This window comes from Notechis scutatus, chromosome 6, assembly GCF_049901735.1.
Source record: "Notechis scutatus isolate UNSWTSFEM ecotype Mainland chromosome 6, rNotScu1.2, whole genome shotgun sequence".
NCBI lineage: Eukaryota > Metazoa > Chordata > Lepidosauria > Squamata > Elapidae > Notechis > Notechis scutatus.
Window position 1 is genome coordinate 36523661 of NC_142014.1, and position 27618 is coordinate 36551278.

At 37.3% G+C, this 27618-nt stretch overlaps 1 protein-coding gene across 3 annotated transcripts; it reads left to right on the forward strand.

Annotated features, from left to right (window-relative positions):
* The first annotated feature begins 1956 nt into the window (after positions 1-1956).
* On the forward strand, positions 1957-24929 carry DYRK2 (dual specificity tyrosine phosphorylation regulated kinase 2). 3 transcript variants are annotated; one of them, XR_015750050.1, is made up of 4 exons: positions 1957-2651; positions 3423-3568; positions 15955-23034; positions 23091-24929. XR_015750050.1 is itself a non-coding variant. In XM_026667769.2 (3 exons), exons 1-3 carry the CDS (start codon positions 2567-2569, stop codon positions 17545-17547), a joined length of 1824 nt encoding a protein of 607 aa, XP_026523554.1. In that variant the 5' UTR covers positions 1957-2566; the 3' UTR covers positions 17548-24929. The 3 variants fall into 3 exon arrangements, 2 of the variants coding, with proteins under 2 accessions (XP_026523554.1, XP_087824098.1); XM_026667769.2 differs by having other exon boundaries at positions 15955-24929; XM_087967972.1 differs by having other exon boundaries at positions 2160-2655; positions 3430-3568; positions 15955-24929.
* The last annotated feature ends 2689 nt before the right edge of the window (positions 24930-27618 follow it).

Genomic DNA, 27618 nt, shown 5'->3' on the forward strand with positions numbered 1-27618 from the left:
TTGGGGGGAAAAACCTTTAGAATAGTTTCAGTTAATGCTGTGCCAAAAGTGATCTCAAAAATCTACTTTCATTTCCCAAAAGTGTTCTTTTGCAAGAGTTTTCTACCTCTTTTCTTTCAGCTTTGTCTTCATGGTATTTTTAATTTAGGTCATTACTGAAGACTCGTTTTTTTATTTCTTATTATGTCTTAGATTTGTTAAAATATAAATGTTTTAAATAAAAATAAAATCATATTGAAACCTCCCTGGCTACCCCCATTTCTCAGGCTAAGAATGCCCAGTTTGAGAACTTCCCTCACAATCAATGCCTTCTTCCCTATAGCTTGAGGTTCAGCTGCACTGTGGGAAGCCAGGGAAGCTGCAGGCCATTGTACTGCTGACTGTATAATGAAAATCAGAATATTCATATACATTTTTCGTCCAACTGAGTAAATACAAGAACCACAAGACTCTATCTTTCTTTTTGAAAGAAATTGTGAAAGCATATTAAGTTCAGTGAGAACTGTTTTTATGCATATGAACTTTGTTAATATTTTGACAAATTATACAGTGATAAAACTTCATTAATAAAAATATAAAGTTGGAATTTTTTATTTCTTCAAGAATCCTATTCATGTATTGGCCCTACATATCTGGGTCAGACAGCTGTTTCTCTCATTTGAGAAGTTAATTCAGCACACATTTGTTACCCTCTGATATTGGAATCCTGACCCTACATTGACTACTCCCACAGCTGTTATCAATTGGTTTGAAACACACACACACGTTTGATAGCATAAATGATCACTCTGCACATTTAATCCTGCACTGTACTGCACTGTAGAAATTGGATTATGCTATAGAAACAAAACTTATATGTTGACACTCCCTTGCTCTCTTCTTCAAAAGAGAAAACCTCTCATTACAAATTGTACTGTAACTAAATTCTAATATTATCTTCCTTCCCCTCCCAGTGTACACAAATATCTGCAGTCAGCAAGACACAGAAGCCACAAGTCAAAATGAGTGTTTTTTGCTCCTTGCTTTCTAAGGAGGAGGAGTTTGTTTCAACCATAGAGATAATAAGTTTATCAGCACCAAAAGATGTTTGTTTTCATCATAGCTGTTTGTTTTTTTTAAAAAGGAACATTAAGGACATACAGTAGTGAGATTAGTGATTTTGGAAGAGAAGTTCCATTTTTTTCTAAGAATTTCTTATCACCGGAAAAACAGCAGTACAAACACATTGTCTTTCAAATATGTTCTCCTGGTCAGTGTTTCTTAGCCTTCACTTAAAGCACTTTCAGTTGTTTCTCCTTAAATGGGGATTGTTGGCTTAATGTTTTCCAGATGTTTTCAGCTATACCTCCCATGCTTCTTAAATACTTACAATACCCCAATAGGGTTTATGGCAACTGTCGCTCATAACCTGAGAGCATTCCATTGCTTTCCTTCTTAGCGTCATCTGTATTCTCTTTCATTACTTTCTTATTCTTTTCTTTTCCTGGGTGTTCTCTCTCTAAAAAAGGAAGGTTTACCTTTGCAAGAATGCCAGTGGAGCATTTTCTGAAAGAAGCTGGAAATTGTTATGTCCCACCAACAGAGAACATAGCTGATGACAAAGATCTATTTGCACTAAAGGCCCTGAAACTAGACTAGAGACAGAATAGGCTGAGATTTCCGACATATTGACCCTCGGCGGGGATAGCCTCCGCTTGTGCATTAAACATGAGCCGGCCATCTGAACTCTGTCCGGGTGGGCTGGTGGTGAAAGGACCGCCAAACACCGCCATTGCAGTGCCTGCGCTCCTAGACTCTTCCTCGCTCCCCTCCCGCTTTGCAGAGGATGAGGAGGGAACGGTCACTTCTGCTCCTCTTTCAAGCGGAGGACAGCTGCAGTCCTCGGTGGGAAGGAGGAGGGCCCAGACAGGCTGCCGGGCGGCTGCGCTGTGGGGCGGAGACTGGTTCTGGCGGAGCCTCGAGCCCGTTTTTTGGAAAGCGAAAGTGTCGTGGGCGCGCTGAGGCGTCTGAAAGGGCTTGCGCGACGGCGTGGGCGGAGAGGGCCAAAGGAGAGCGAGGAGGGGGAGAGGCCGGCGGTCACTGTGCCCGTCTCTCCGAGGGAGGGAAGGACGAGGAGGTGGGTGGGTGGATGCGTGAGGGGGTGGGTGGGTGGAGGGGCTGTTTTCTGTTCTTTCACCACCACACAGTTGTTTAACGTGAGAGACCGGGGATCCTGTAAACTGGCGAGGTGATGTGTTTCGGGCGGGGGACGGCGGCGGCGTTCCTGCTGCTGCTGCCGCCGTCGTCTCTGGAACCGCTGGAGAAGGAAGACGAGGAAGAGGCGGTGGCGGCGGGGGCTGGGATCGAGAATAGCTGTTGCCCGGCGGGCCCGGGCTCGGCGGCGACGGATGCCACGGAGGAACGTGCGGCTGCCCGGTGTAGCTGCTCTTTTCTGGAAGACGGCTGCTGCCTTCGGGAAGACGGTGGGGACCGCCGATCGCGGAGGCCGAACTACAGAGGCAGCGACAATCCGGAGAAGTCACGGCAGCCCTGAAATGCATTCCTCTTTCCCTCCCCGTCAGCGGCCATGTTAACCACCAGGAAACCGTCTGCCAGTGTCGCTGGTGCTAGTGCCGGTGGGGCCGCCTCGGCCGCCGCCGCTTGCCCAGCCGGTAAGTAGGGAAGCAGCTGGCCACAACCGAAGCGGATTCGCCTCCTTGCCGCCTTTCTCCCGGGGATGCCCCGGTCCCCTCCTCCTATCCCAAGGCCGGAGTGGCCGAGTCCGAGGAGGGGTGGGAGAGCGCGGGCGCGCGCATCTGGGTGAAAGAAAGATCGCCCCCCTCCCGGACTGAAGGCCCTCTTGCCAAAGCGGGCAGCCTCCCTTTGAACCCCCGTTTTAAAATCTCCCGGAGGGAGATTCCTGGAGCTACTAGCGGTTGACAAGCTTTTCGGCGTGAGAACAAGGCAAGTTTAGGCAAACGTGCCGGAGAGAAGCGCTTCTTGCACTGGTTTTGTGTAGAAATGGTCTAGCAGGGGGTCGTGGCTGGGGGAGCGGAGCAAGGCAGCGGGCCGGCTAGCTTGGAGGACTACTGCAAAACTCCTCCATTTGCGGCCACATTGGATTTCCCTTTGACGCTCTTAAATGCTGGGGGGGTTAAGCATTTGTGGAAGGTTTAGCTGGGTTAATGAGGGAACGTCTCCCCCCCCCCCCCTCCTTATGGACACACTTGATGTGTTTTCCCCCCTCCCCCCGCGCTTCGATGCCTGGTTTGGGATCAACCCCTGCTGATCCCTCAGACAATATTGCGATGGCAGCCGGAGGAACAAGAGGGGAAGGGACAACTTCGGGCCCCCTTTTTCATTTCCTCTCCCCCTTGTCTTCGATCCGGATCCTGCTCGGTCCCCCGTCGTTTTCAGCTGGTGTCTTTTGCCTCCCTCGGCAGGGAGCAGGGGAGGAGGAGAAAGTAGCCGCCAGTTCCAGCCTTCCCCGGGGATCGGCGCTGGAGGGACTTCCCGGACGGGTGCTGGGACCGGACCGCCGTCCCCGATCGCTTTGCCGCCGCTGAAGTCCAGCAACGCAGCACACACGGTGAGACTGAGGGTCAAGGGAGGGGTGGGGGGGTTGGAGAACCGTATGGCTTTGCGAGGAGATGTGGATTATCTCTTAACCCCCTCCCATTTCTGCAGCTCCGCCCTCCTCGGCTCAAAATCCTATGCCGGCCCCTTAAGCCCCCTTCCGTCCCCCGTCTTTGCCATCCCACCTCAATTGCTCCTCCTCTCCCGGGCATTAATAGCAATAAATGTGCTAGGTGCAGTCAGCCAGCCTGTCTGAGTTAGGATCTGTGAATGAGCCAGCGAAAGCCAAACCAGCTGGTTATGGAGAAGACCTCTTAATTATCATCCCTGGCATGTCTCAACAGGTCCTGGTCCTGTTCCCGGTCTGGTTTCAGCAGGTATTTGGGCTAAGGAGAAGGAAAGGCAACTTTTAGAGCCACTTAGGAATTTTCTGCCATGAAAGTAATGTGCAAATTAGGTGAGGGAAGTCGATGAAGTGCAATTGTGGTAGTTCCATGTTGTTGTATGAGGATGTAAATATGGAGTTCCCTGCCTGCCTCCCTGGGAAAAAACAGGGAGGGTCATATATAGGAACTGCTGTTCATGCTTCCCAAATGAGAAATAAGTCTCTGGGTTATTGATATTGGAAGGCTAATGCAAATTGAGCTCTGTGGAAATGAAACAAAACAAAATGATAAAGTTGCCATGCCTGGACAATAGGTCCTTGTAACCAACAAAAGCATATATGGTTATAGCACCTATGTGGGATATATACATACATACATGCATAAGAGACACACAGCCAGAGGACCCAAGATTGAGGAAGATACATACCACCCACTTTTTTTCTTTAATAATAAGGTGTTCAACATTTCTGTTCAGTCTGTTGCGTGATTAGTGCGTTTTTTTTAAAAAAAAAAGACTATAAAAATCACTTCATTTTGTGATTAAGAGTGCTTTTTCATCAAAGTAAAAAATTTAAAGTGTTCCCTTAATTATCAGAGTAACTCAGAAGAATGGGGTACAAGTGGAGAGGCATTTAATGGAGAGCTGAGTGACTCTTACAATCTAACTAGATATCAGATGTCTCTTGGTGGTATTATTTAAAGGCTTCTCACTCCATTCATTGCCATTCTACTGCTAGAGATGGACTTACCTAGGTATAATGCTCTATTTGAGGTACTGAAGAAGAATAGACTTGAATAAATAGATAGCTTGGAGGACAGTATTTAACACCAGATCTGAACTTGAAAAAAAAACATAATTTGCACTTTATATGAAAAAATCATATACATTTAATTCAAATAAGTTTCTTTTTTGAGAATACTTATAGATCCAACTGGACCTTATAGATGCTTATACCTGGACAAATCTAACTGGACGGAATTGGAAGGCAGTTACATATTCTTAATTATCACTAAAACCATTACTCCTAAAATACCATAAGATTTTAAGAATCACACTTATTTACAAAAAGCATTTCCGTTTACCTGAAAGGCTCCTTTTCTCCAATATGCAGGGAAAACTGGTTGTTGATGTGGGAAGAGGACAAACAATTTGCTCTGTCTGGGACTCTCTTTTTATTAGCTCATATGCTTTGTATTGAACACTTATCCTAAAAATCAGTAGCAGAATTAATCTAGTAAAACTTGTATTTAGTAAAACATGTATTAAGAGGTGGTTACAACAAGAGAAAAACTATATGAATTCCTATATTTATCGCTGCACTCATTTCATATGCTCCCGTGGTTTTTGTTATCAGCTTTAGAATCTATTAATATTACTGTGCACATACTCAACAGGAATTGCACTTATGTCATGAGGTTGCTACAGGTAATTAAGAAATGCTGTCTCATCAGACATATTACTATGTTATGTATACATAAGTAGATGTAAATGTATAAGTGTATGACAAGCAATGTGCTGTTGGATTGGCAATGGGGAGACGTTGATTCAAAACCATCCTCAGTTGATTCAAAACACACCCTATGTGGTGTTGCAAGGGGGGGAAATAGAAGGCAGGAAAGCTACATATGCTACCATAAGCTCCTGGATAAAAAACACGATATCAATCTAACAAAAATACTTTAAAATGTGCATGATCAAGATATATACCTATTGCATTAATCCAATGATAACCACTGCATAGCTAATTATAAGCTAAATCAGGTAGGCATTGATTATTAATTAAAAATAAATAAACAACATGTAAACATGAACTTGTTCTTGATTTTCCCCAGTTTTCTTAACTGTCAGAATCCTATTATCAAAGTTTTCTGTGAGAATTTTTCTGAGCTATTCTCACCTCTTTTCAATATGTCTAGCTCATCTTACATAATAATTTGACCATGTTGATACAGTATATATTTGCCCAAGATATGCACATTTGAAAAGGCTGATATTACAAGGAAATAGACTACGAGACACAGACTTCCCCTTATATAAAAGTAACTTAGTGAGTTTCGTCCTTTTAGTGGAATAGGTGCTTCCTTGATTTGTTTCCTAACATAAGACTCTTTGGGAGTTTGAAGACACAATGGAAGATTTTTTCAGATGCTCAAGTGAGTATGTGCGTGGAAGTGTACGTACTGTATAGTAAGAGCTGGCCATTACAAATGGAGTGAACTCAGGCTACACAGCTTCTATCCAGACCTTAACACATCTCCATTACAATGTAACTTCAACGTACTTCACTGAGTAGCTCATCAAGTTTCAAATTCTTCTATTTCTTTGTTGCTATACTTCATGGCATTCATTTCTAATTCAGCTCTTTTTTCCTAACTACTTTGATCCAGTGGGAAGAATCCTATCTTTGGTCTCTGGTAGTTGGGGTTCATTTAAATTGGATCATTAAAATCAAGTTAAATCTTTATTAAGATTGTAAACCAGTAGGGTGGGTCATTATCTCTTTCTTCTCCACTGCTTTTGGTACAATCACACAAAAATGTCATTCAGCATCTATTTGTTTACATAGGGTGTTGTCTGAAACTGAGTCTGATCACTGATTCATCTAGCTGAGTCCTGTGAACATTTATGTGAATCAGGTTTTCAATAGCTGCCCCAAAACAAAATCCTTAGGTTCTGCTGCACTTACTGTACTCAAGTAATGACTTCCCCTGTATTCTCTCTTCTACTTGTCAATATTAGAGGGGGGAGGGAGAGAAAGAAAGAAATTCTGTTTTACTAATTATAGAAAATGGATTTTTACATCGGCCCAAACCATCCCAATCACAATAAAACTTAACATTATTCAGTCTAAGCACATATCAGTCTCTTCATCATCTTTTAAATCATTTACAGTATGCTTGTACTAGGAAAGTTTCAGCATTACCAGATCATGTTTTAATTTTATTGAAAACATGATTCAAAACAATGATTAATTTATTTTAAAATATATGCAGGTAACAATAGTTTTCTTATATAAAAGTGTTTTTGAAATAGAATATGTAATTGCCTGTTACTATAACAACATAAATACAGCAGATTGCAATTAAATTACACTTCTATACAACCTAAAAACACAATCCAAAACTTCTGGATTTAGATCATTCACATTTATTATATTATCATTGAAGAGTTATGCCTTCTTGGAAACACAGAACAGAGCAGATCCTGGATAGCAATTGTAACAATCTTTCTTTTTCTATAAAAGCAAGCATAATAAGCAGTACTGTTTAGGATTAAAACTGCAATCCTCATTTATTCAGAATATCTGTTGTTCAATGTGGGATTTATTTCCAAGTGAATATGCACATAATTAAGCTATAACAATTGCCCAGAATTTTTTAGAGGCAGGGAGTAGTGGAAATAAGCCACATAATATTTTTCCTTGGGAAAAAATGTGAATGCTTTTCATTTGACTAGCAGTTACATTCACAATCTGAGAACTGAAAACTCTTATGAAGCTGTCATTAGAAGATATAAAGTGGATGTACACAAGAATATCTACAATAATAGATTATCCTAATATAACTTTATTGTCATTTGGTTGAATAGGAGATCCTAATCTATATATCAGATAGAATTTTGACATCATTTTATTCCTATTTAGTTTTCCCCTTTGCATCAACTGTTCTTTTCAGGGATTCCCCATTCCTTTTCCTTCCCATTTTTTTCCTATCCCATTCAATATTTTGTGACATTCTGTTTCCAGTAGGCCTTAGTGCCTGTATCCAATTACTCATCTGAAGGGAGAATAAGACATGATCATAAATCATTTATTTATTTATTGAAAATAAGTTACTATACCTAAACACTGAAGTTATTTTATTCCTTCCCGCCCATTGGGTTTTTTCCCCCTGTGACATAAAAAATTTAACTTGATTACCTGCTCCGCATTTGGTCTGTAGAGACTGAAAGTGGACAAACACTTGGGACGTGAGCTGGAACAAACCAGTTCATTCCAGGGATTCTGACAAATTGTTTGACAGGCCACTCCGGATTCCCCAAGTTCTGAAAGCTTTGGTTGTTCTGAGTTAGTCAGGCAAATGGGACAAGGCTGGTAGATGTCCCCCGCTTCCCTTCAGCAGCTCCCAGGATGGTATAGCCCGCTACCCATCACCTTCCTATTGCATTCTTTCTTTCCTTTCCTCCCCTCCTTCATTACTCCTATTGCTGTCCCTGGACTGTTCTACTACTCCACCTGCCTCCAATTTTCCTAAGACCTTCATTCCCTCTCCTCAGCTGCATTGTATATCCTCAACCAGTTGCCTTTTCCCAATCTTCCCAGCATCTTCTCCTCTATTTCTGCCAGTGTCCCAACACAGCCTATCCTGTTGGGCTGACTGCCACTCTACTTCCCTACACTTTCTTTTCTCTCAGCTCCCATTGCTCATAACCCAGTCTGATAAATCCCTCTGTCTCCACTCCTGGTCTTCCCAGTGCTGTCCTTCCCCTTATTCCTTCCTTTCAAAGCCATCCATATCATGGGCATTTTCCTTGCTCCTTAAGCCACTGCTCTTCGCTTAAGCAAAACAGTTTCCATTATTGTCTCTGCATGGAAACATGCACTTTCAATTCTTGATCAATCCACCCAAAAACAGCTGTTCTGGCATGGACTCCTTCATACACAAAATGTTTTGCTTACCCTGTTAGACAAAAAGAAATGTGTTTAGTGTTTTTCTTTGTATAATATAAAATTCAATTATATTAATTTTGTTTCTCGTATTACACAGTTTATTACCCTATTATAATGAATTCCATTTTTAATTTTATTTTAAAAGGAATCAGATTAATTTTTAAAATCCAATTATTACTGATTGCTCTTTATATATGGTAAAAAAGTCCAATTATGCATAATCAAGTATGACAATAAAAACAACCTTCCTTGCATTGTTTATATACAAACACTACCTTATACCATTGTTTCTTTTACCCTTGTTAACTGAATAAATCATAACTGCCTGAGTTCACACAAATCACCAAACCATATACAGGCAGTCCTCAACTTGCAACAGTCTGCTTAGTGATGGTTAGAAATTACAATGGTACTGAAAAAAATGACATATGACCAATTTTCACACTTATGACTGTTGAGCATCTGCATGGTCATGTGATTTACTTTCAGATGCTTGAAAACTGACTTATGTTTATGATGGTTGCAGTGTCCCATGGTCATGCGATCAACTTTTATGAACTTTTGACAAGCAAAGTCAATGAGGAAACCAGATTCACTTAACAACAACCCTGTTACTAATTTAACAACTGCAGTGATTCACTTAATAAATGTGGCCAAAAAAAAAAGTCATAAAATGGAGCAAAACTCACTTAACAAATTTCTCACTTAGCAGCTTAAATTTTGGCTCAGTTGTGATCGTAAGTTGAGGACTACCTGTATTGTGGTTTACAAGTCATAATGATTGGTTTGCTTATGCTAATCCACGTCATTTGAAACTCTGCTACAACGTATGTCAAGTCACAGTCACTAAGTTTACAATTATGCTAAACCACAATTTGTTACAATCTTAGCACATTGAATAAATGCACCTAATTCTGAGACATACTAAATCCAAGATATTAAGGCAAAAGGACAATAAATATGGGCTACACTATTTGTAAATTAAATTACGTAACATCACTTAGTCTACATTCATTTAAACCACTTACTGGTGGTGGTAATTATTACAGATCTTATTGAATCCAAACTTAGCTGTATGATGAAAAGGCTGGTAAAAAGGAACTATTTACCTTCTCCTTCCCATGGCCCCCCTCCCATCCCTGAAAATGGTACATAGGGTTTGGGGAACAGCGATGAATTGGAAAGGCAGTAGTGATGTAGGGGATTCTCCAAAATTGACCCAAGTACAACTTTCGATGGACTGCCTCAGGCTCTCTATTGGAAGGAAGGGACATGGAAGTTCACCTTCATTGCCTCATTGCAACTGCCTAAATTTGCATCCAATCCATATTAATTGTCGTCATCCACATCATCATCATTTATATTGTACATTTCCTCCAAGGTGACATACATTGTTATCATCACAATAGCTCTATAGGGTTGCTTAGGATGAGAACTGTTAACTGCCCCACCAAGGGCCACTCAGTGAGCTTCGTAGTTGAGTGGGAATTTAAACCCAAATTTCCTTAGCCTTAATCTAATATGTTTATGTGATGTTATTCATTGTAGGAGGCAACATAATTGTATTGGGTTAATGTTTTTCTGATAGCTTTGTTCTTTGTGGACCATATCCCCACCAACACTGGCAGGGCAAGCTGCTATATATAAACTGCACACTTACTTGCACTGATAATGTTATCTGGTTGGATTAATAAAAGCTGAAAATATATGTTTATTTCTAAATTATTGTTCAAAGCAGGCATTTAAGTACAAAGCTGAGTAAGAGTGGGAACCTCTGGGCCTTCAAGCTGAGGCTACACTACCCCTCATCCGGAGGGCCCCAGGATACTTATCCATGCCTTAAAATAATCAGTTAACCAACAAAATAGAGTTTTTAGAAGATTCTTAGAAAGCAGCCATGGCTCCTTGTTCCCTTTCCTGGGGACAATGGTGGTCTGCTTAGTGTAATTCCATTGCAACTTCATCACAGATGTATACTGCACCCCTTTCACCATTTTACTTTTGTTTTCCAAATGGTGCTTCATAATATGATCCCCCCCCCAAACATTCTCTTTCAAACTTGCTGCATGTGTGCACATGCACTGGCTCACCATTCGTACAAGTTGAGCTGCACACCACTCATGTGGTCCAGTTCCAAATAGACCACGGCCTAGTAGAGGGCAATGGCCCTGAAGTTGGGGGTGCCTGCACCAAACAAACAAAAGCAAAAAACAATACCCTAACTCTTATGGAGAAGGTACCTCTTAAAAAATCTCGATCCTTCTCTCTGTACCCTTTGCCAGTCGGTCATCTTTCCTCTGAATTATGCTGCTTCGTATGCCTTATTCTTGGAGGAAAGGTGGTAGTTAGTTTTGCTCTGAAGATTGGGAAGGATATAGAAGCATCATAACACAGTGAGCAGTTGCTGCATTTTACAGTCTGACCAGTTCAGTTTCAGCACCTTTTGTACAAAGGAATAGTTTCAGCAGGCTTCCTATGACAGCTTACATATATAAGCTCAGATCTGTGCATTAATGCATCTTAATCAGACAAATCAGCAGAGTGCCCCTGCTTATTCTTCGTGCTCTATATTTATTGAGGCATCTCTTTGATTAAAGAGGTAGATATCTCTCTAACAAGTATTCGGTGTGTTAAGAATGTGGAAAATATGCCCTTCCAGATGCTGATACTCATCCCCAGCCAGAATGATTACTCCTGATGTTCAACAACCCCAGGAAAGCTACAGATTTCTCATTTTCATTCCTGCTAAACATCGACAAGTTTTACTTGAGAAGTTGTTTATTTTTCCAGACTTTCTCTTGGCTACATAATTTATATCCCATTGTATTTCTTACTCTACAAAAAAAAAACTATCACCATGGGACAAGTATGTGATCCAGGCTGTGGTTTAAGAGTACATTAGGGCAGAAGATGGCAAGAATAAGATGGAAGATGGAAAGATAAATTATTGTTCTGTTCTTCCCTTTAAAGTGTAATATTTTGCAACACTGTTTGCAAAGGAAGAAATTATATGTGTAAATGAGAGAAAAAGGAAAATCATATTACATTACTATATCTATGTATGTACCTAAGCGATACTCAGGAGCCCTATTTTTGAGCTGGCAATATGTTAGCAGACAGTGTCTGATTGAAGTGGACAGTAATTTTATGATCTTAATAACAGCTAATGTCATTGGAGTGGCAATGAAATCAATAGATTTTGTTAACAGATCTAGGTTGTATAATAAAAGAAGAATATTGTGAACTTACTAAGAATTAATCAATTCAAATACATTATATATAAGCACATTGCATGGGCCAACTTTAATTATACTACTGGGCTTTTCTGAGTACGAAGATTATTTAGCCATTCTATCATTTAGCATGTAAACTGTTTTATAGCCAATGCTCTCAGAATGATGACCATCATTTCGAGAATATACTTGAAGAGTATTTAACAGAAGAATTATGTACTGGTTAATTTAAAAATAATTGCAATGATTGTTGTGCATTTGCTAGGATCCAGCTCTTTCTCGGTCTGGCATGATAAATAGGGATTCAACAATGAATGAATTAGTCTCCTAGCAGGCCATAACATAAACTCACTAGTCTGTAATATTTCAATAGTGCAAGTAGTTGCTATGCTACACAATCCTTGTGGTCACATGCAACTGTGAAAATTTAATCAGGAGCATATTGAAAATGAGGTGCTGCTATGTATAAGATCACTTTTATACCTGAGATTGTAAAACATTGTTTTCCTAGACTGTTTATGCATTTTTATTAAATAGAGACAAGATACTGGTACAGCACCACAAAGTTTTCTGTCCTGAAAGTTTTGGGTGAGGAATGGAATGAAAGCATATTGTTTTCTCAGTCTTTGGCTTAGAGAGAGAATTCTCCTCTAGCCATTTTTACAATTGCAGTAGTAAATGTTGACAACATTTGAATGAGGATACTTTTTAAATCTTTCTAATTGAGAGTTGTTAATCCTTGGTAAATACAGAAATTATTCTAGACATCCTAACTTTGTATCAGTATTGGAAATCATAATAAAATATACCTTTAGGGAAGTTTACTTCATTGAAATTAATCTGCTTGCTGATGGGTAGCAGACTAATATAATACATTTTTCACTACTGCCAATCACTGATTATTTCAAACACCATATATAGTGGCATTGAACTTTGCCTATGAATGAGAGCTCTCCTCCGGCAGCTTCTAGTAGAACTTAGGTTCATGCTAGCAAGTGAAATATACATAACGGAAGTTTCAAAAACAGCAGTTGGTAGTTAATGTTTGTAATAATAGAGGTACAGTTTGGCATAGAAGAGAGTCCTGAAAAAGTAAACCAGGAGATTACAGGTAATTTATAAACTCAGCTGTGTAAGTTATATCTATATTAGTTATCAGCCAAGGTTCATGGGGATGGTGATATATTCATCACATAATATATGATTCTATGTTTCATATGGCAGTCTGGGCACATTGGAAGCTAGTCCCCATTTTGCCCTTATGAAATGGTGTCAGCATAACACTGTCTTTTACTTTCTAAGATTTCAGGTGTTGTGCTGCTTTTAAAAAACCTTAGTGAGAAAAAATAGGGAGTTATTTGAAACATTTACAAACTAATATTTATTGGATGCTGTTTTTCACATGTTCCTTTCATAGGCTTCTTGGCTGTGTGGTGTATATATTATGGTATTATGCAGGTTGTTTAGTGTGTATGTGTGTGTGTGTGTGAGAAAAAATGTATGTATGTATGTATGTATATATGTATGTATGTATAAAATATCAATGGAACAGTACCACCTTGATTTTTAAAAAACCATATATAGGCCATCTAATTTTTATAGATTAGGATTTTAGTCCCTCTTCAGAACTATTCTGCAAATTCTCACACAGCTTGACAAAATAAATTTTCAGTTCCATTTGGAAGAGTTAAATTGAGGAAAATCAGATTAATAATTCAGAAATGGCAAGAAATATTGAATTGACAAAAATGGATATAAAGAAGTAAATGTTATTTTTAAAAATGAAGGTTACGGAATTAGAATACTTTTATCCATGTAATTTTTATTCTATTACCAAATATACAACTCCAAAAGAGAAAAAAATAAAAATAAAAAACAAAACAGATAAGACATTAAACAAAAAAGATGCATTGTAAAAAAAAATATCAAAAACACATACTGGTATTATCCTCCCTAGTTGAATACTGATAGTATATTGCAAAAATATGAATTTCCCACCACTTGCTAAACAGGTCCCCCAAATTTTAAACTTGTTTGCAAATTATTAGCTTGTCATCACCCTATGAAAAAATAGTTAACAGGTAAAGCAACAAAAAAGGTAAGAGTAAAATATCAAAACCCTCTGTTAACAAACTTACTGTATTCAACTTGTAGAAAATTCACCACAGGTTCTTATCTATCCCAAATCAATCCAACAATTAACACTAATTTGTCCTAGATCAAATATCTATTTTTCTTCTTAATGCCCTCTCTTATTTATTGTTGTTTGGTTAAAAAAATAAATTCTGTTCTCCAAAATTGATCTGTCTTCCCAAAGGAGTCCAGATAAAATTGTTTTCCAGGTTAATATGATAAATCCATTCCCCAATCTCTTTCAATCTTTATCACTTATCCACCCAGTCAGTTTTCTGCTGTTGTAAAAGATTGCAGGCCTGAACTACAGGAAGTTGTGTGCAATCCACTCAGTTCTAAGCCTGTAAAAGACATATTTCTTTTAGTCTTCGTTGAATCTACTTCCAAATAAAATTTCTTTTGTGAATCTGCTTCATCTACAGTTACTTGCAACTGGGTATTTTTTTTGCAACCATTATTATATTGTCAAACTTTCCATTTGGATTTGTATGTTACCAGTCTTTTTTCAAATGCCAGCCAGTTTTCCTTGTCTGTAATCTGATATGTTGTTGCTCTCATGGAAGTTAGCAGAGAAAGGAGTCATCAGAGACAGAGAGCATAGAAAGTTGAAGTAATATTCCTCAGAGTGAAAATATAAATAGAAAAACAGGGAGGATATTTTTTGATATTTTGAGCCAAGACTTAAAAAATAATCTCAAACCCTTTTACAAGTTAAGGAAATGCAAGATCCCTGTAGTGAAAGTCCAATATAAATGTAAATCAAGCCCAAGCACCTTCAGTACCTAGAAACACCCAGTAGATTTCCTTATAAGTCATGAGACAAAAAAAACCCCTCCAAATAAAATCCAGCAGGGGGTTAAAATAAATCTGCATGCAACCAGTTGACTTTTAGAGATTAAAAAGCATAACAAACAAAAACTTCAATAAGTGTATTTAACCCAGGTTTGCTTATGAGAACAATCTGCCAAGAGGAAATAAATAAATAAGTGATTGGTGACTTTGTGGCCACATCCATAGGGGACTACAGTCTTCATGATTTTTCTTCCTGGTCCATGGCCATCCTAAAATTGTCTTGGGTCATTCTTAAGTCTTCCCATTCATATCCAGGAAACAATGCTGTCAAAAACTGCTCCAAAATCAAGAGATTGTCAGCAAGAGAGAAAAATTCCCTTACCTTTCAGCAGCCATCTTAGTGGAGGAGTGTGCTGGAGTGCTGTTATTTTGATGTAAGCTAACCTGATTTTAAACTTCTGGACTAAAATGTGTGCAGTGATTTTCTTTCAAAAAGAAAATTGTTCACTTTTAATTATTAAAATTATATATTTCTTTAGTAGTTTTGCAGAACTTATGAGAGTTAATTTGAAATAATAAATGAAATAATAAATAATAAATGATTTCAATGAGTTACTAATAATGTGATATTATATAGCCAAGTATGAGGAAAGGACCCTGGGAGGTCAAGCCAGTGCATAAGATATAATGGATTGGATCTAGATTTATAATTTATTAATATGAAAAAGATTGGGAACTATTTGAAGTTCCCATGAAAATTTCAGTACAGCAGACAATTCCTCCCTAAGTAGTATCTATTACTATTTTGGAGTGTTCTGTGATCCTAAAGAAGCTTTTGAGTGGTCACACAGGGATGTCTTCCTCTAGCACAGAGGTGTCAAACTAATGGCCTGCAGGCCAGATGCATCACATGCAGGCCATGTCCATCCCAGCTCCGCGAAGGAGAAAAATGTCACAAAATGTTACATGATGGCAACATGATGCCGTGAGTTTGACACTTGTGCTCCAGCAGAAGAATTCCACTGGTAATCTGGATCATTAGTGGTCTCAATGTACAGTTTAGGAAAGAGAAGGACATGCAAGACATATAAGTCCTGAATTAATTTAATTTGATTTTTCATAGAATTTTGGAAACCATTACCAGCCTGCAGTTTTTTAATAAGAAAATCATGCTTTGTATTTTAGGTTGGTGGAAATAAGCACACCATGAATGAGCATCTACATGTTACCAGTCATGGGCAGATCCAACAGCTCTTTGAAGATAATAGTAACAAAAGGACAGTTCTATCCACACAACCAAATGGGCTTGCAACACTAGCAAAATCAGGACTGCCAATGGTACAAGATAGGCAACTTGAGAGCTGTCATAGGCGTCAAGGGAGCTACAACTTGAAATCTACCGAAGGGCCAGGAAAGATAAAAGCTACTCCCATGACTCCTGAGCAAGCAATGAAGCAATATATGCAAAAGCTAACAGCCTTTGAGCATCATGAGATCTTCAGCTACCCTGAAATATATTTTGTGGGTCCAAATGCAAAGAAAAGGCAAGGTGTCATTAGTGGTCCAGACAATTGTGGATATGATGATGACCAGGGATCTTATGTGCAAATACCCCATGATCATATATCTTACAGATATGAAGTTCTTAAAGTTATAGGAAAAGGAAGTTTTGGACAAGTGGTAAAGGCATATGATCACAAGATGCATCAACATGTTGCTCTGAAGATGGTGAGAAATGAGAAGCGTTTTCACCGCCAAGCTGCAGAAGAGATTAAAATTCTGGAGCACCTTAAAAAACAGGACAAAGATAATAACATGAATGTTATACACATGCTGGAGAACTTCACATTCCGCAACCATATATGTATGACATTTGAGTTGCTGAGCATGAACCTTTATGAGCTCATTAAGAAAAATAAATTTCAGGGCTTTAGCCTGCCTTTGGTTCGTAAATTTGCCCACTCCATTTTGCAGTGCTTGGATGCTTTGCACAAAAACAGAATAATTCACTGTGACCTTAAACCAGAAAACATTCTGTTAAAACAACAGGGTAGGAGTGGCATTAAAGTGATTGATTTTGGTTCTAGCTGTTATGAGCACCAGCGCGTCTATACATATATCCAATCACGTTTTTACCGTGCTCCTGAAGTCATCCTTGGTGCTCGATATGGGATGCCAATAGACATGTGGAGCCTGGGCTGCATTCTTGCTGAACTCTTAACAGGCTATCCTCTCTTACCAGGAGAAGATGAAGGGGATCAGCTGGCTTGTATGATAGAACTCTTGGGCATGCCTTCCCAGAAGCTACTGGATTCATCAAAAAGAGCAAAAAATTTTGTGAGCTCCAAGGGTTACCCTCGATATTGTTCCATTACTACCTTGTCTGATGGTTCTGTTGTGCTTAACGGTAGCCGTTCCAGGCGGGGCAAATTGCGTGCCCCCCCAGAGAGCCGAGAATGGGGGAGCGCATTGAAAGGATGTGATGATCCGCTCTTCCTTGACTTTTTGAAACAGTGTTTAGAGTGGGATCCAATGCTGCGTATGACACCCAGTCAGGCTTTACGGCATCCATGGCTCAGGAGACGTTTGCCAAAGCCGCCAACTGGGGAGAAGACTTCAGCAAAAAGAATAACGGAAAGCACTGGTGCTATCACATCCATTTCCAAGTTACCTCCAACTTCAAACTCAGCTTCAAAACTGAGGACTAATCTGGCACAGATGACGGACGCCAATGGGAATATTCAGCAGAGAACAGTGTTGCCAAAGCTTGTGAGCTGAGGTTTGAATAATCTAATGCTGATTAAGAGAAAGAAAGAGAGAGAGAGAGAGTGCGCAATTATGTTGCTGAGCCTTATTCACATGAAAAAGAAGCTCAAATTTCTATTTTTATTTGATCAATACCTTTAAACATTTGTATTTTTTCATTGATTACTTTAAATGTGTTAAGCACTGTTTTGATTTTATAAAAAACAACATGGGGACAATGCTTTAAGTTTTTACACTTTTTAAAATGAAATGTTTCTCTTGTAAACAACAATTAGCCTTATTGTGGAATTAGTATAGCACAACGGTGTGTCAGTGGCAGGCCACTGGTTACTATCTTAGCTTGATATTTTTAGCTAGGTGAGGAAAGGAGTAAATTCCTTTTCCTTATCATGGTTTTTCTTAGGAGTGAATTTTAATACTTTCTTATCATTGCTTTTGTTATAGCAGCTAGGTTCCATTCCTATAAGCATTTCTTCATATTTTCATGCAATGATCTAGAAAATATTCAGGGCTATAAGTGAGGTTTTGCATGACTGTTTGTGGTTCTGTCTGTAGTATGGATTATTTACAGAATGCCACATAATAATTGTTAAAATATTCTAATAGAACATCCACAAAGGGCTTACTTCATGCTCATAACACTCCTTTAACAATTCTTTGTCAAATATCCAGGAAGAAAAACATTGAAATTGATGTAAAGTTTGTGAATATGCAATATTTACATTAAAAATGAAATTCCACTATTTGGCCAATGTAAAACTAAACATTTATAAAATATATAAAATTGTGCTATCCAGCATATTTATGAACCTCAGAAAACAGTCCTGAATCTGTTCATTTGGAAGTAATTTCTACTCCTTAATGGAATTTGTAAAAATAATAAAAATCTGATAAAATAAAAAAAAAATAGAGGTCAAGAGCTTAAATACTTTAGACTGCAACTCAAGTTGTTCCCCTGAATTAAGTTAGACTTACTCCTAAATAGGAAACACAGAAATTATGGCAGACTGGTTGAGTCACAGTTGGCACCATAGATAAAAGAGAACAGCCACATGGGAGGGGACAAATAAGAATAGGAAGATATTTCTTGCAACTCTGTTTTCAAGAAGGATTATTGGGAAGAGCTAATAAGTTCTGAAGAAAACAGTAACATATTCTAAGAACTGCCAGTTGGAACATTTGGATGTTTCAGAATAAATTGTGTCAGCAGATTGCAGCCAATGTGATTCTTGGTAGCCACAAGGCATCAATGTATATAAAAAGTCAAACTTAGGGAAATATGCTTATCTATCCCCCAGTCCCTCAAAAACTTTGCCTTGCCTTCTCCTTCCCCTGCATGGATGGCCTGATCACAAGCCAAGCACAGTATTTCAATTCCCTGTACAATTTTGTTTTACCAAAAGAAAAATAAATAAATCCATGGGGCTATAAAAACTGACATTCTTGTAAATTGATAAATCTAAAAAAATCACACGTTGCAGCATGCTAGTTTCATTCAACACACACATATATGTGTGTTTTGTGTGTATATATGCAAACACCCCTACATACATGCACACATTTTAGAAAATATAATTAGGGGAGACACAGAACTTCTGGGCATGTTGATGATGCTCTTGCTGTAGCTGTAGGAGTCTGCCTTGGGTTGGAATGATATATATGTCTGCAGCAGCCTTGTGCTTCTCAAGCTATTCCCTTTGGAGGTGTCAGTGGTCATGCAGGCTAAGAACTGTAGGAGTTGTAGATCAGGGCATCCCGAGGGCTTAGCCTGGACATAAGAGATCTATCTTTTATCCAAAAATACTATCAATCCAAAATTACTATCAACTTACAGGTACGGATTAATATGATATGAATGCGTAAAACCTTGTCTTAATTTCACGCATTTCAACACTGAAAATATATCATAGGAACAACTTCAATGTTCTCCAAACTTTCCATTAAAAAAAAAAGTCAACAATAGGAAAAGGAAAAGCAAAACATCTTGAGCTTTACCTCCTACAATGCTGAGAAGTAGATTGTACTGGGGAAATAAAGTTAGACAGGTTTTGAATGTGACTCCAAGCCAACTGCCAAGCTAACCAGCTTGATAGCCAAGTAGTATTGCTGCTCTTCTGTTTTTTTTCCATATTTTGGAGTTACTGATACAAGAAACAAAGCTGTTTTGACAAAAGCTTCCCTTCCCCTCCCACTATATAATTGCAAGCCTCAAAATTAAATGAAGCAGTTCATTTAATGAAAGTTTCTTAAGGCTATGAATACTGAGCTGCATCAAATAAAGGACAACGTTGATTAGTCACTGTAAACTAAAATCTTGTGCTGACCAATATCTATGTTTAATTTTATACTATTCCATACTTAAAACTAAAGTTCAGATATGAAGGGATGGAGAGGCAACATTGATTTTGCTTCAGAAACAATGTAGACCAACTGGATTATTTCCTGCCAAGACTGATCTAACATACCATGTTTTGTCCTGTGTTCATTATATTATTCACCAGATTATTATACAATAATAATCCTGGGCTTGGCTTACAACTAATATAGTCCAATTAATGCATTCTGTGGTTGTGTGTTCCCAGAATTCATAAATTTTCACTGTGAGAACAAAAACCATTTCCCCCACAAACTTACTTCAAATGGAACGTGAGGAAAAGATGGAGAGAATGCTGGTCAAAAATTTAAAAATATTTCCATATAGCAGTTGGTGCTGGACTTTAAAAATGCAAAAGCATGACATTCATATTTTGTTCTTTCTTACTTTCTTCCTATCACTTGCAATTGAAATTATTCTGTTGTCTTCATTTTTGGAATATCAGGAGCAAAGCTTTCCCCTCCAGGCATATATGCAAAATTCCATACTCTGGGAAAATGGGACAACTTCCTTCCAATGTATATAGTGGTGTTTAAATCTCCATGTATATAGTATCATTATTACTTCAACATTTCAAGTGTTATGTTACTGGAAACACCCATTCCATCTCATTGTTTCCTGTAAAATTGTGTTCTGTAGCTATGTCATCAACATCTGAATTTATTAATTGCCTCATGAAGATGATACATGAGACATTCTATTAATGAAAATGCCTCAGTTTTCTTAAAGTTATTCCTTCAGTCTTTTCAACGTTTCTAACTGCTGAATGGTAAAACAAGTTTTTATGTCTTTACATTTCTAGAGCAAATGAAGAAGTAAAAGAACCTTAAAAATGAAATGAAAGTAATATCTGAGTTATATATTTACTCTATTTAAAAAGTCTATATGGACAGAAAATCAAAATACAATTTGCAATGCCAAGATGTTCTTTATATTCTATTAATATTAGATTTTATATAAAGCAAGATACAGGCTTTCATGTGTAGGGTGCCTTGAGTTATGAGTAGAACATCAAAGGCCACATTCCAAAAAATGTTTCAGACAAGAAAAATAAATGAATATACTAGAATGTAGTATAAAACTACTTATATGAACTAGAACTACTCCCTCTGTGTTATTATTAAATTTATTTAATTCAGTATAAAATACCCAATTTCTAAAATATAGAAATAAATTATTGTTGAATACATCCTTTTCATATAGCCACTGATACACATCTTCATCTGCACAACTACATACATATCCTGAGTAAAAGGACTTTCTCAGGCTGCCCAGCGAACTGTTCACAGGCTTCTACTTTGTCATAGTGGAGCATTGGAGACTTTCAATTAGAATCATCTCAATAGAAAATTATAAGGGGAATGGGAATCTTATCCCAATATCTTGCCCAATAATCCAGGAGTCTTATGGAGTATGAATTTTACAAGTGGCAGATAAAGCTGAAATTGTCCTTTGATGGGCTGAAGTAGATTTAGAGTCCTTTATACTCGTGGATGCTCTGTTTCAAAAGTCAAACCATTAAGAAAGAAGTGAGATGGATGAAGAGAGGTATGAATGACTAAAAGAAACCACAGCCTTCTCACTTACCCTGCCTTCTAATTTTTTTTAGTCATTACCTATTTACTAATTAAAAAAATAAAAACAGGAAAACATCCAGTGTTAGCGTTGAATAAATAAATAAAAGGAATGGGAGATGAGAAGGAGGGTGATTTGTCAGTGATAGTTTGCAGAGGGAGTACATCAATGGTCTTCAGAATGTGAAATCTCACCATTTCTGCTGTCCAAAAGCTAGGATGATTTATTACTGGCTCAGTGGAATATGATTAATCACAAAAAAGCTGGTCTTTCCACTTGAAGCATAGCAACTCTGCAGAATTTGTGAGTGGTCTATTCTAGTGGTGGCAACTCTTCCCTCTCTCCTTACTCCTACTCGTACTCTTACTCCTACTCTCCTTCCCCAGGCTTTAACCAATGTAACCTTTTTCTCAACAATTCAGCCGGGGTAATGACTACCAGATTGAGATTTCCATATTGGGACGAATAGAATATGATTCAGAAAATATGTCAACTTCCTTTTCAACATAGTTTTTCAAAGGAAACAAATGTTGCTAAAATTGATGTTGCATATAGATTGATAATACCGGTATTTGAACAGGGCTGCTTAAAGGACTGTCGATGCTAGTATAATGACAACTTTCATTAGAGTGCTGAAAACTTAAAACATGGTCCCCAGAAAGTCAAAAAGTTTCCGGTCAATTTATTTTCTTTTTATGCAGATTTTTCATTCGAAACAAAGAAACAGAAGCAACATGCTTTACTGAGCTTTTATGTTTTGAAAGTTGGCATAAATGAAAAATGAAGAATTCTCAGGAAATAAACAAAAACCTGTTTGCCAAAAATATATCCTATTGGGGGAAGGAGAAACTAAAGAGGCCCTTTTCTCACTATTAGTAATTTTGGCTAGAAAACTCTATTTACTCATCTTTAACAACTTCAATAATCACCTAACATTTGATTTCCCTTTTATGTAAATGCAGCTTCAATAGTGTGTGGCTATGCAATGTGTATATTAGTAAAAGTAAAATAGGATCATTCATGATCTGTCATAGAATTCATTGCAATCTGTGGCTCTAATAGTAGTCTCAACTGACCCATAAAAGCTGAGATTGAGTTCTTATATTTGTACTTTCCCATTTACTTAAAAGCTAAGGTAGTTCCCAGATGAAAATGTCATACATAGAGAACTGCGTCCTGAAATTAATGAAGATATTTCTACTCCGATGAGGGTTTCATCAGCACAGGAATATATTTCTGTGTAAGATGGTAAACTTCTATATTTCTCCCAATAATAAAAAAAAATCCCAATCATTGCGCTAAATAAATGGTTGCGTCTATTACATTTTTACCTGAAGATGTTAACAAATTTCACAAAAATTGTTCATAATTTTCATGAATGACTCATGAGTTGAATCCACCAATTTAATCTCTTATAAATACATGAGATTTAGAATGCCAATTTGCATTTATGATTGACCATGTTCACTGTTCTACCGGAAACTTTTTGGCCACAATACCATGTGCAGAATTATTTTAAAAAGCTTTTATCAGAATACAACTTCCTATATGCTTTAAAAATAAAACACATGTTGGTTTTTTTTAAAAAAAAGTTAGCCAACTAGAGGCTGCCATTTTCAATGACTTACATGTTTCTTCTCTACCATTATTTTTAACTGAGAAAAGGAAATGAAGTACGAAGAAGAAAAAGTTGCCTCTTGCTTTGACATGATTTTATTTCTAAGGGGTTTAATTAGTTTGGGTGCATTGATTGAAAATTTTGTTTAGTATAAAATGTTACAATTGTCTGAGAATGCAGAGTATCTTTGAAGATTTAGTAATAACACAAATATGTCATATCTTTGGCTGCAGTCTTATTTTACTCAGTTCTTGCACCATGAGAGGGTTGGATAATTTGCATTGTCAATGTGTTGGAATAATCAGGGGGCAATAGATATGCAAAAGAACCATGAAGGATAAAGTTGTGCCCTTGATATTAACAATGTGCCTTTTGTTATAAACAATACCATGTGATGGAGCATGCAACTTTGTCTCTTTAACCCTCTGAATACTGTATTATGTAGTACGATTGAAATCTATTTTTGAAGTACTACAGTTCTTTTTAATATGCCTCTGTGATCATAATTCACCAGAAACCTCTTCTGGAAACACCATTATAAATTAATGATTGCTTTAGAAGACTACTTGGGTTTTCTACATATCCAGCTTATGAACTGGACAGAAATTGGAAAGGTTTCTGGTTGATTTTGCCTGCTATTTTCAAGGCCTTAATGTATATCATAAGGCGATCATGCTACTTACTAGAGAACAGACTTCTCTGTTGCAAAGATTTTCATTTTTATTCAGGGGTTAAATAGGGTGTTACATATTACTTAGCTGAAATCATAAGATCTGATTGATTTTTTTTAAGAACAATATTGTGTTGGCTGTTATAACAGCACTAGACAGAGTCAACTGTATTTATATAAAGGGAAAATTACCTCAAACTGTTTAATTTTATAGTGAGAATTAATCCCAGGGCATTTGGTATGAACCAAAGTGCATTCCTTTTTCTATGTGTCTGGCTTCAGTAAATGTGGCCAGGGATTTTTACAACTTGGGTGCAAGGCATTTAATGCCACTTTTACCTTGTGGTTAGTTAGGAGGTCAGAACGGACTCCTGACTTTTTTTTAACTGTTATTTTTTAAAAGCACTTCATGACTATTGCCAAGTAGTCTCTGTTGATTGGAATGAGTCTTGGGTGAAACCAGAAGCAGGTGCCATGAAAATCCATAGGGATTGGGCAGTGGCAAAGTTCAAGGAATTATGTCTACTCAAATAGCAACAAACTGGATTATTAGACCCTTTAAATACATGTCAGAATTTTTTGAATCCATCTATTTTTCCTAAGGATTTTCCCAAACAGAAGTAGCTGTTAAACATTATGTCAGGAAAAAAGGGTTTAAGATGATGAAAATTGAGCATTATCAACTGGATAAGCTATGAGTAAGATTTTTTTAAAAAATATTTGTTAATGGTATTGTTTCTGGGGATATTTACATCTTTGTTGCAAAATATGAAAAAGATGTATTCATTCAGCTCAATAGCTGCTTTTTTCCACTTTCTTTAAAATGAGCAACAATTTAGACATGTGATTGGTATGCTGCAACTCTTGTGTACTGAAAACATGTGAAAAATGACTGAATGTGTATTGTGTATATATATATATATATATATATATATATGTATGTAAAATTTTTATGTGAGACACTGCTGCTGTCACAGCCACTTCACATTGAATATGTTGTAGGAGGTTTTTTAATTCAAATTCTTGTGGCCAGTTGTATGATACTTCTGTATTGTATAGCTGATGACAGGAGTTAAGACTGTTTTAGTGAATATTTGTTACATTAATTGTTGTGGCCAGAGATCATTTCAGAATAAAAATTTTTATGTCCTATGTAATTTTTCTTTCCCTGCATTTCTGATTTTTTTCCTAAGTGAAAGTATATCACTTTCCTTTTTAAAAAATGTTTTATTATACAAAATATGAAGAAAAAACAAATAGAAATAGGAAATTAAGGAAAGAAAAGGAGCGAGAAAAAGGGGGTGTGAGATATAAAAAAAGGGGGTAGGAAAACGCATTGACTTCTCACACGGCTTAGAGTACAGTACAAGATACAAACACTTCAACCTCAACTTTTTGCTTTTAAATATTAATATATAACTCGCCATTTCTATAACGACAAATCTTTTTGATCAACAAACCCAAAGTTTCATTTTTTATCACAAGCACAAAATGCAGAAGTTATACCCAAAGGAAAAAAATATTTTCCACCTTGAAAAAAATAAATCTATTTAACCATTCTTTCTTTATCTTCCTTCTTATGGAAATAGTATGTATTTCTATTTGCACCAAATAATAATTGTCACCATTTTTATTAACAGGATTCATTGTATTCTTTCAAATTCTTTGACCTTACTGGGAAAAAAATCTCTTTTTTCCACCCTTTTTAAAAAAAAATACTAAACTTTTTTAAAACACATTTTAAGTCAAAACTTTCTAATGCATCTTTTTCTCTGACTTCTTGACATACAAGTTTTAAACTTCAGTATTGCATTTAGATCCCTGCCCTTACAGAATTTTTTTCTTTTTTATAAACATCCTTTTTAACACAGAGATTTTTTCTTTAAAGGGATACATCATTTTCTTTAAGTTTCTTTTAATACAAATACTCTCAAATACATTTTCAATAACATTTGCCTACTTTAAGAATTACTTAAGACACACAGACACACACACACACACACACACAAATATATGTATATATGCCAGTTCCTTCACTTGTAAAGCTAGAGAGCTACAACCCAGGGGAAAACCTTCAGAGATCTCTGCCCGGGTGTGCATTTCAGTTGGCCATCTTCCCAGAAGTGCCCAAAAGTAGGTCTTTCAACCCAGTGAAACTATTACAATCTGATAATTCATGTTAATTAATTCAACAATTTAAAATTAAAAAATTGTGTATACAAACACTTTTGACTAGATAGTATTTTAAAAGAAAAGTTAACAAATGTTCAATTATCTGAGACATAACTTTCTCACACAAAACATGTTAAATACTGAAGATTTTCAGGCATTCAGCTATTTATAGATTCTGAAAAAAAATTCTGGCAGTCTGGTCCGGTAAAACATTCTTTCCACAGCATTAGATCTCTATGTCAATGTTTTTCAACTTTGGCAACTTGAAGATATGTGGATGTCAACTCTCAGAATTTCCCAGCTGTCAAAAACTTTGTTCTAAGTAATTTGCAAGTGTCTGTCCGATCCCCTAAACTAGTGGTCCCCAACTTTTGTGGCTTGGCAGTCTGACTGGGGGGAAGGGGGAATTGGGTTGTGTGAGCGGTGGGCTAGTGTGCATGTGTGCACACACACAGCCCTTGCATTAGTGAGCTGGTGTGCACCACGGCCAGGGGTTGGGAACCCTGCTCTATACATCATATTCTAGTATATAGATTGCTGGTCCTTGGCTGAACCTGTGCTGAACTTCAATGCACATTACTGCATGACTGTGGAATAATTTAAAATACGGATCTACATGATTTACTGCTTAGATTATTTACATTCAGTTAATTAAATCATATCTAAGAAAATGGCATTTGCATCACCAGGAATGTCCACAATATGGGAGAATCAAAAAAGTTTAGCACATAGTGGTGGCCCTATGATTGAAACTCTTTTTGCAAACTCAAGTTGCTTGTAGAAAAAGGAGTTGGGCTTTGATTGCACAATTGCAGCTACAATTTTCACTTTTCTAAAACATTCCTTCCCATACCACTCTCTGCCCAAGCCACTTTATAATGCAAGAATCTGTAGGCCATCACACAATTTACTCAAAATAAGATGCCAAAAACTCAAAATAATTATCAAGTTAAAAACAGAATGAAAGGTATCCTTACTTTTCAACAACAATAGCCATAGTTTTCAAATACTTGGCCAATAACTTAAAAACTGCCATATCCAGAAAACCTATGGTTTAAAAGTAAGGAACAACATGATTGTATGACAATAAAACTACTTTGTCCCCATCAGAACCTAGCTGTTCGAAGCCCAATTTCTTTTTTCAAAATCTGAAGATTTTTTTTTCTATACACAAATTATAGCTGACAATGAAACAGATCTTAAGTCTTGGATTGGCCACATATTCTGAAACCTCACATCAGTAGGTTAGGTTGGTTGGGGGAGCTGTTGACTAAATTTGAGGTTTGGAAGCTGCTTGTTGGACTTGCCATTGATTCTTGTTCTCTTTTTCCTTTCCTATTGTTCTGTTATATGTTGTGGTATGGTGGTGATGGCGGTGGTGTGTGTGTGTGTGTGTGTGTGTGGTCTGTTGTATAGTGGTTTTTAAAAAAAATTGTTTGGATTTATTATACACCCCCTATCAGACTATAGAATTTGAGCAAAGGTTTCATCTTTAATCAGCTTTAGGTCTAAGGTGCTAAGAGCTATGTTGATGTCAATAAATAGAGATCAAAGGTTTGCCATTTTTATTATACTCTTTTCAATGCCAGGAAAAAATATTGTATTGAGTTGAGTTTTAAGAATTCTATTTCTCATTTCTTTTCTTTTTTAATTCTGTGTCTCATTTCAGCTTTC

Coding starts and splice junctions, on each gene's coding strand:
- DYRK2 (XM_026667769.2), top strand. CDS start 2,567: ATGTTAACCACCAGGAAACCGTCTGCCAGTGTCGCTGGTGCTAGTGCC. Junction 2,652..3,422: donor CGCCGCCGCTTGCCCAGCCG/GTAAGTAGGGAA, acceptor CTCCCTCGGCAG/GGAGCAGGGGAGGAGGAGAA. Junction 3,569..15,954: donor CCAGCAACGCAGCACACACG/GTGAGACTGAGG, acceptor TTTGTATTTTAG/GTTGGTGGAAATAAGCACAC.